The following is a 9,312-nucleotide window of genomic DNA, read 5'->3' as shown; positions in this document are numbered from 1 at the left end:
TTGGAGCTGGCATCTGCCATTGATCTGGTCTTTGCAGTTGTTGATACCCTCAATGACAAACGCAATGCTGAAACATGGACTGAAATCTGGGAGTGTGCCAGTGATATGTGTGAGACAGTTGGCATTGACATGCAGCGCCCACAGGTAAGGAGAAAAAAACAGCCCCACCACCTGCAGGACTTTGTGGTGAACAGCCAAACAGGATCAAAAGAGCCGCTGGAAACCTCAGAAGACTATCAGAACCACTGCTATTTCCCTGTAATCAATCGATTAATCAGTGAATTGGACAGGCGGTTTTCCTCTGACAGCTGTCACGTTCTAAAAGGAGCAGCAGCTCTTAACCCAAAACACGAGACATTCTTGGACAAAGATACTCTTTTGCCCATGGCTGAACATTATGGCGTATTGATTGAAAACCTCTCAGCAGAACTTCACCAGTTAAAAAGACTGATTGAGAGGAAAAACCAAAGGGGGGACGTTGTCAGCACCACCCATGATGTGCTGGTGCTTTTGAGGCCATACAAGGATGCATTCGTTGACCTGTTCAAGCTTGTCTGTATCTCTATGACACTGCCTGTCACATCAGCTTCATGTGAGAGGAGCTTCTCCTGCTTAAGGCGTTTGAAAACCTACCTGAGGAACAAAAGCGGAGATGCTCGTACCAGCAATCTGGGTGTCCTGGCAATTAGTTCAAGCAGGGCCAAAGCACTTGATGTCGAGGCAGTGATTAACCGCTTTGCAGCCAATCACAACAACAGGCGGATCGTTCTGTTGTGAGTGACCAGTGAGTACACAATTCTTTTTTGACAGATTTTAAAAATGTTACCGGTACTTATTGTTTGCCTCATATTATGTCAACTGTAAGTGTAGTATTTAGCCTGTGTGTCTGTCTGTGTGGTTGTTTCAGCAGTTTCAGTGGAGTCCAGATGAGGAGGAGAGAGGAGTTGAGAGCAGAAGAGAGGAAGACAGCAGTGGAGAGTGAAGGAGAGGAGAACAGAGGAGTTGAGAGAAGAAGACAGAAGTGGAGAGTGAAGGAGAGGAGAACAGAGGAGTTGAGAGAAGAAGACAGAAGTGGAGAGTGAAGGAGAGGAGAACAGAGGAGGAGGAGAGAGGAGTTGAGAGAAGAAGAGAGGAAGACAGCAGTGGAGAGTGAAGGAGAGGAGAACAGAGGAGGAGGAGAGAAGAAGAGAGGAAGACAGCAGGGGAGAGTGAAGGAGAGGAGAACAAGGAGGAGGAGAGAAGAAGAGAGGAAGACAGCAGGGGAGAGTGAAGGATAGGAGAACAGAGGAGGAGGAGAGAAGAAGAGAGGAAGACAGCAGTGGAGAGTGAAGGAGAGGAGAACAGAGGAGTTGAGAGAAGAAGAGAGGAAGACAGAAGTGGAGAGTGAAGAAGAGGAGATCAGAGGAGTTGAGAGAAGAAGAGATGAAGACAGAAGTGGAGAGTGAAGGAGAGGAGAACAGAGGACGGACGGACTTTACTGATAAATATATTACACACAACGTCAGACAGCTGTAACACAAAAGGAGACAGACTTTATACAATCATGTTTGAGAGCGAGGAGGAAATCCAAATACCTGCCAAGACCTTAAAGAGGGTCATAAATCTGGAAAGGATGAGAGGAGAGGAGAGGATGGGAGAGGAGAGGAGAGGAAAGGAGAGGAGAGGAGAGGAGAGGAGAGGAGAGGAGAGGAGAGGAGAGGAGAACAGAGGAGTTGAGAGAAGAAGAGAGGAAGACAGCAGTGGAGAGTGAAGGAGAGGAGAACAGAGGAGTTGAGAGAAGAAGAGAGGAAGACAGCAGTGGAGAGTGAAGGAGAGGAGAACAGAGGAGTTGAGAGAAGAAGAGAGGAAGACAGCAGTGGAGAGTGAAGGAGAGGAGAACAGAGGAGTTGAGAGAAGAAGAGAGGAAGACAGAAGTGGAGAGTGAAGGAGAGGAGAACAGAGGAATTGAGAGAAGAAGAGATGAAGACAGCAGTGGAGAGTGAAGGAGAGGAGAACAGAGGAGTTGAGAGAAGAAGAGATGAAGACAGAAGTTGAGAGTGAAGGAGAGGAGAACAGAGGAGGAGAGATAGTGAAGATGAGTTTAGAGAGGAAAAGAGAGGAACACAGGAGTGAAGAGATAGTAAAGAGGAGATCAGAGGTGAGACAAAAGATTCAGTGAGACAGTGGTAAGAGTATACTGTGTTGCACTACACACTGCTACAATTCTGTTCCACTAGTAAATCCACAGATGTTCTCTGTGGTGGCTAGGATTTGAATTGTATTCTTGTGCTTGCTTGTTTGTTGATTCATTAAATACAAGTAATTAAATATGCTTGTGTTTGTTGTATATAAACATTTAGTAACGTGCATTTCAATGTAGTGTAGGCCTATTAGCCCGGGAACAGTGGTGTTTGGTGTTCGTTATGTCAGAATTCACTAGCACCTCCTATAAAAAATCAGACCCCCCCATTGCCCCCCCAACAATAATTTTCTGGAGCCGCCCCTGCGCTCAAGGAGTGGAAAAAGTAAACAAACCCCACCAGCTGAACCGGAATCCAATTAAACTGGAACACCGTGTCAGGCGCAATTGACAAGATGGGACTTAAATGGGACAAGCTGTGTAGAGTTGCAACGGGTGGGACTCCAGCTATGACATGCACGCGCAAAGCAATGGCATCTATGGTGTGCGACAAGGTGCGAGAGAGTGGAGGCGAGGCTGTTAAATTGCACTGTATCATCCACCAACAAGCTCTCTGTGCCAAGACAGTCCAGCGGGGCGATGTGATGACCACAGTTGCGAAAACTGTCAATATAATTTGAGCACGAGGGTTTTACCACAGAGAATTTCAAGCTTTCCTATCTGAATGTCTATCACTGTGATGTGCGCTGGCTTAGTCGCGGCTCCGTGCTGAAGCGGTGTTATTCCCTGAGATCAGAAACTAACCAGTTTTTGAAAGAGAAGGACTGACCTCTTCATGAACTGAGTGATCCTCTATGGTTGGCACACCTGGGCTTTCTAGTTGATCTTACTGGTCATCTTAACTCACCGAACAAGAGCCTACAAGGCAAAGACCAGCTTGTACCACAACGCTATGCACACATGAAAGCATTCTGTGTGAAGCTTCGTCTTTTTGAGACACAAATACGCAACTTCAACCTTGTGCACTTTCCTACGCTGTCCGAAATGAAATGTGCTCATCCAAAGGCCGACCTTTCTGCTAAAAAGGGGAAATATGTGTATGTGATCACATCTCGACAGAATTCAATCAGCGCTTCCATGCTTTTTCTGTAATTGAGAAAGAAATCAAGCTGTTCTCAACTCCCTTCTTGATGGATGCAGAAGAATTGGAAGAGAGTCTGCAATTAGAACTAATCGAAATGCAGTGTGATGATTCTCTGAAGAATCAACATCAGCTCCTCTCCCTACCCGACTTCTACCAGAGCTTGGAAAAGGCCAAGTTTCTTCTGATGCGACGCCACGCAAAAACAATGACGAGTCTGTTTGGCACCACATACATATGCGAGCAAACATTTTCTGTTAACTCTGAACAAGAGCAGATTGCGAACCAAAATGACCGACAGCCATCTCTGTGATGTCCTTCGCATCTCAACCACCAAATTTACTCCTGACCTGCCAGCCATCCTTCAGTCCAAAGGGCAGCATCACTGCTCCCATTAAGTGCGACGCTGCTCCAATTGTAGGTGAGTTCAAATATGTTACACAATATACATGTGTTCAAAAGCCCAATTACTTAAGTATATTAAACTATCAAGCTAAATGTACCTACATTTGATTGATTGATTTTGATTACTGTTAATACACTAGAGGTGAGGCGATATACCTTAACTTTTGTGAGTGGCACACCGCAACTCCAATGGCCTGGTTGCAGTAGTTGTGTTTTAACATATCTTTTCACATCTCTCCTCATGTCAGGCAGGGGCGTTTCAAGACACTCTGGGGTCTCCAGGCAGCAGAGACCTGCCTAGCCTAACTGTTGTTGGCAAAAGAAAGGGTTTGTCACTTCTATAGAATATTATTCATTATGATTAAAATCTTACTGAACAAGTTACAAATTTGAAGGTCTGTTATTTTTAGACAATGTCAGTCATCCATATCCAGTAACGCTCATGTCTTCTTCACACAAATGTTATAAAGATCAATGATTAGTGTACAAATTGAGAGCAGAAAACTAAATGTAGCTACAGTATTTGTATTACTCTACAGTCACATACGTGTAATCAACAAGTAAAATCACAAAAAGACACAAATGTGGAAAAAACTGGTCTTTTTTGAAAAGCGAACAAATGAAGAAAATGCAAAAAAATGATAGCACTGCAGTTATTTTGATACTCAAACCTAGCCCAACACAGAAGTGAGTTTGAGCATCACAGTTCAATGAATTCAGTTTATAAAACTAAGAGAAAATCTCAATTGTCACTAAACACTTGCAGGAAATATCTACAGGAATATTTACATTAGTGTGCTGAAAGGCTTAAACATCCCACAACCCTTTGAGGATCAAATCAAAACAGAACTATGAGAAAAAGATAAAACATCTTATGAAACAAAAGCAACATATTCCTGATTAGTTCAGAAAACCACAAAGTCATACATTATTATTTAGAGTTCTGGATAAGTGGGTGGTTGACGTGACGCTCAATTTTTGTGTCCACAGTGACAAAATAACTAAAATTTTATAATATTTAATTAAAATTCATGTTTTTTATATGCATTTCATTCTTCTACATCTAATCCATCTGCAAACAATGAGTATTGTTCTTCAACTATGCAAATATTCTGCTTTGAACATTCCATTTGTCCACCGGTGCAACTGTCCACGGTAGAATTACTTATCTTAAAACGTCTGTAATTTAATGAGAAATTAATCTAAATACATTAAAATACTTGAATGCATGTCATACGAGTGTTTACTTAATGAATCTAGAGGTTATAAGTGTTAAGGTCCCTATGTAGAGTTATTATGACACATTACATTTTGTCCACAAAACTGGTGTCCTCCTGGAGCAACGGCATTATGTAGATATAAAACAGGCATTAATGTGACCACCCCATTACTGAGAGGGGTCCTTCCAGAACCAGGAAGTACAGAAGACATCACTGGAGCACATGGACTGTACCAGAGAACTTTTAATATTGACGAGAACGTTCACTCTCAAAACCGTTCCGGTATGGTACTGCACCTGGGGGGCGCTGGTGGGCCAGTGCAGAATGAATGTGGTCCTATGGAGCCCCACCCATAGATTCCTACATTTCTTTGGATATAATTTTTTTTTAAATCACTGCTATAGTTTTTTAAACATGGAATGGATAATCCTCACAAACGACACATAGCTAGTATTTTATATTCGCTTGATTTTGACTAAAATTAGGTTTTTGTAAATCGGATGACGTCATGCGTGATAAATTGCTTTACGGCACCTTGTGTCTCTCCTTCCCTTTCCTTTCCCTCGCAGCAACAGCTGCATACGATCGCAGCTGATTTGGCTCCGTGGGACTGATTTGAACTCGGCTCTACATGTTTTGAAAAGGTGTGACATTATTTGATACTCATAATTTACAAATCTTAACAAACAATTAAGTGTTAATGAAGACTTTCTGATGTGAATATGTCGTTTTTGAAAAAATACGTTATTTGGTTGCTTCAGTTGGCTATATTAGCACTGTGAGTACTATTACCAGAGGGAACTTTGCTAACGTTAGATATGGTCAGCAGAAAAAAAAAGCTTTGACAATAAAAGTGTGTGGTTAACTGGTGAAAGTATGATGCTGACGAGTTAATACAAGCGTGTATGAAAACAGTTTGTCGATTATATAATGTTAACATATTGTTTTAGTCATCCATCCAAAGTTGTAAGTGAGATCAGAAATGGGAGCTAGGCTAAAGCTAAACGATATTTGACGAGATGCATAGATCTTCGTGCTCCCGGCGCCATGTGACCTTATCATTTTATCTCTGTCACATTCACATATCATTCATGTACATGCTCATAGTTCTGTGTAACTTACACCAGTCATAGACATGACGAGCTACTGTTATCAAAGCAGTTAAAACAAAAAAACCTTCAAGAGAAAAGACACAGAAAGGTTGATATGGTTTGTTGCAGACTAGTCAAAAACAAGCCTGCATTCATTTATTTATACTGTATTAATTAACTTGTAAATGTAGATACTTTTTTTTCTGCCACCTTTTTCTCGTTGATGGCAGAGAGGCCCCTGTTTCTTATCCGGATCTCTGCCCCCAGCCTACACATTGTACATTTTTTTAATCGAGATTTCCTCGATTAAAAGGGCATGTTCCGGGTGGTCTCTGTGGAACTCTTTGAAGGCCTCTGTTCCCTCCAGTGTCTTCTCAAGGTTCTGTCGTACCCCACTCTTTGGCCAGAAGGTATTGATGTTTCTTCCAAATGCCTCCTCCAGATCCCTCACCGCATTAAAGAACCTGGTTGAAGGCCTCATCAAATTCGCGTTGGGAGTGAAGCGTTTGGCTTCCAGAAATGGGTGCTCCTGTGGAGACGCGTAACTGTGATCATGCAGTGTGGAGCCCAGCAGCAGCACTTCACAGTGATGACAGACCTGGATGGCTTGATCCTTCTGCAGCATCCTGACCAACCAGCCGGCAACATAAAATAGCCCCTCTTCGAGGATACAGTCACCAATGGTCTATGGAGGTAAGCGGAAAAAATCTTAGTTTACATGTAAGAGCATATATAGGATGTATTGCATATTGTAGCTTGTCAATTTGCATTTATATTTTAATAATATATCAGTGTATTGATAATGTAGTTAGTTAGGATTTTATGCAAGTGAAATGCAGTGACTGTGTGTTGGTTGTATAATCAGATGACCTGGTCCTCCACAATATCCTGCGCCACCATTTCCTCAGTGGTCCCCTCTGTAGGCAGTGTTTTGGGCTGGAGAGTGAGGGTGGCTGGATTGTGGTCCCCGGGGGATGGAGTGGTGGGCTGAGGTAACATTTCACTCTATGGAGGTAAGTGGAAGTAATGTTAATTCACACGCAAGACATGCAAGGGCATATTTAGGTTGTATTGCACATTGTAGCCTGTGCATTTATATTTTAGTTATATATCAGTGTAGTTTGTATCATTATATTTGTATTTTACTTTGTATTATTCCTGACCCATAGTTATTGTTATCATAATAACAATGTTGTCTACAATGACCTGCACCTCCATATCCTCATTGGTCCTGGAAGGTGGAGCTGCGAGTTGAAGGTTGGCCAGAAGAGGAAATCCGGCATCTTCCTCACAGTTGGAGGTGTTCGACAGTGATGTCATGATATGCGACACACTCAGCCCCCTTAATGCTGCCGTGAATTCCATGGCGCTTGGATTGTATTTGTGCCCTCCTTTGCCACGGATCAGAGAGAAAAGGTTCTACTCACAACAGAAGGAGAAGGTTGTTAGTGATTTTAATTGCTTAATGCTGCTCTCTGGTCTTAATTATGTTGTATGTTTAAGTTCAGGTATCCACTGGATTACCTGAATGCAGTCCTGGTTGAGCTTGGAGGTGCACAAATATTTCAGGCCAGCAGCTGTGGTACATTGCTTTGCAATGTACAGAATGCTCCTGATGGTGGTGATCAAGCCATTCTGGCAAGGAGGTTTGCGCTTGGACCTTTAGTGGTGAGTGAAAGGGGGATCAGTTTAATTGTTGGGGATCAGTTTAATATTTGGGGAGAATTAATAGTTCATATACTTCAATAGTTCATATAGTTAAAAGGATGTCTGTGCCATGTTTGTTTATTTGTTTACTTTTTCACTAGATTTTTTGAAGATCTACCTGAACTGCCATCCTGCTATCCAACCCATGGAGCTGGCCAGGAAGGTCTCCTTCTCCTGATTTCCAGCACCAAGGGGCCTCCTCCACGGGTTAGAGTCCCTAACAGATCTTGTTTATAAAGACATGGCATCAGTGAGACAGGCGAATAAATGGTTACAAAGGTATGAACGTGATTTATGGTTATTTTGTGCTAACAGAGATGTGTCTGGAGCTATTTGAAGCTTTTTCACAAAAACAGAGTGGACAAGCTCATCAGGAAGGCCAGCTGGTGGCAGGGGCCAGAACACTGAACAGTCTAGGCTCTATAGAGCTCCTGCAGATGATGTCATATATGCTGGTCACGTGACGAGATACGACAGGGGCAGCCATTTTGGCAGTCATCGCGGCAGTAAATTGACAGGCACTGGCAGACTGTCAAGGATGGTGGATAACTGCTGTGCACCAGGTTGCACAAATAGGCGTGGGAAAAAGAAAGGTGTATCGTATTATCGCATTCCTAAAGACGCGGAGAGGAGGGAGAAGTGGATTGGAGCGATTAAAAGAGCCAGGAGCCTTCAGAAAAAGACTGAAAGATGGGACCCCCCGGCCGTTGGCTTTCGCTTATGCAGTGATCACTTCATATCAGGTGGGTGAAGGAATACAGTACAATGCTACAAAAAGTTTCTGGTCAGTTTAATTAAATTTAATTAGTTTAATTTAAGAAGTAGCACCCAGTTATTATAGCTAACGGACACTGTGATGTCCCTTTTTAACTCAACAAGTGTGGCTCTGGCGCAGCCTAGCCAGTTAGCAAGTTAGCTTGTAGCAAGCTAGTGGTAAACAAACCCGTGTTGAAATATTCCTTCTTATTTTGTAGGGAGAAAGAGTGATAATCCGTTGAGTCCGGATTTTATCCCCTCAATTTTCGATTACCTTCCATCTCCAGAGAAGAGGAGACATAAAACGAGACTGGAGGTTTTTAACAGAAGGCAGAAGGCTAAACTGCACAAAGTAGAGCAGGCAAAGATATCTGCTAACGTGACACTGCCTATCAAACTGGAATAATTTAATACTTACCCTTGCAGTGATGATGCCGAAGTTTTTGGATGTAAGACTCCACAGTTGAATGTTGTTTACGAAGCCGGACTGACACCATTTGTAAGCCTCCAAGCTTTTGTACGCTCTGAGGGAGTCTCCTGAGTACACTGATGGAAAGCTTACAAGATAGCTGTGGATGTCTGCGTAGCGCAAGTCGGGTACATCGTCTTCAGAGCAGGAGGTTATGCTCTTGAAAAGCACACCGGGTGAATTATATGGGTCGCTTATATTTAATCTCTCTAATTTTGTACTATAAAGCCGAATTTCACTTGAATTAAAATGAGAAGTATACTCGCTCGGTAAGAAAACACTGGCACCGGTGGTCATGTTGACTGCCAAAATGGTGGCTCCCAACCAAAAGTCACGTGACCGCAGGAGCTCTATACTGGCCAGCCCTGCTCACCCACTCCACCCCCTGAAGGTGGTAAACAGCA

General features: G+C 42.9%; 1 protein-coding gene across 2 annotated transcripts; it reads right to left on the bottom strand.

Annotated features, from left to right (window-relative positions):
* Positions 1-5,227: 5,227 nt before the first annotated feature.
* Positions 5,228-8,063, bottom strand: LOC134874691 (uncharacterized). 2 transcript variants are annotated; one of them, XM_063898815.1, is made up of 5 exons: positions 7,802-8,063; positions 7,501-7,636; positions 7,183-7,395; positions 6,847-6,981; positions 5,228-6,661 (listed from the first exon to the last, which is right to left on the bottom strand). In XM_063898815.1, the coding sequence occupies exons 1-5, from the start codon at positions 7,828-7,830 to the stop codon at positions 6,245-6,247; spliced, it is 930 nt and encodes a 309-aa protein (XP_063754885.1). In that variant the 5' UTR covers positions 7,831-8,063; the 3' UTR covers positions 5,228-6,244. The 2 variants fall into 2 exon arrangements, with proteins under 2 accessions (XP_063754885.1, XP_063754886.1); XM_063898816.1 differs by having other exon boundaries at positions 7,189-7,395.
* Positions 8,064-9,312: the final 1,249 nt, after the last annotated feature.

Source organism: Eleginops maclovinus, chromosome 13 (genome assembly GCF_036324505.1).
Source record: "Eleginops maclovinus isolate JMC-PN-2008 ecotype Puerto Natales chromosome 13, JC_Emac_rtc_rv5, whole genome shotgun sequence".
NCBI lineage: Eukaryota > Metazoa > Chordata > Actinopteri > Perciformes > Eleginopidae > Eleginops > Eleginops maclovinus.
Note: the sequence above shows the minus strand (reverse complement) of the source record. Positions and strands in the feature narration are given on the sequence as shown.

What these genes read in the sequence shown, in the direction of transcription:
- LOC134874691 (XM_063898815.1), bottom strand. Translation starts at nt 7,830, where the DNA reads ATGGGTTGGATAGCAGGATGGCAGTTCAG. An exon ending in ATGAGGATATGGAGGTGCAG is followed by an intron (nt 6,982 to 7,182) that starts GTCATTGTAGAC and finishes TTACCTCCATAG; the next exon opens with AGTGAAATGTTACCTCAGCC. An exon ending in AGGATATTGTGGAGGACCAG is followed by an intron (nt 6,662 to 6,846) that starts GTCATCTGATTA and finishes TTACCTCCATAG; the next exon opens with ACCATTGGTGACTGTATCCT.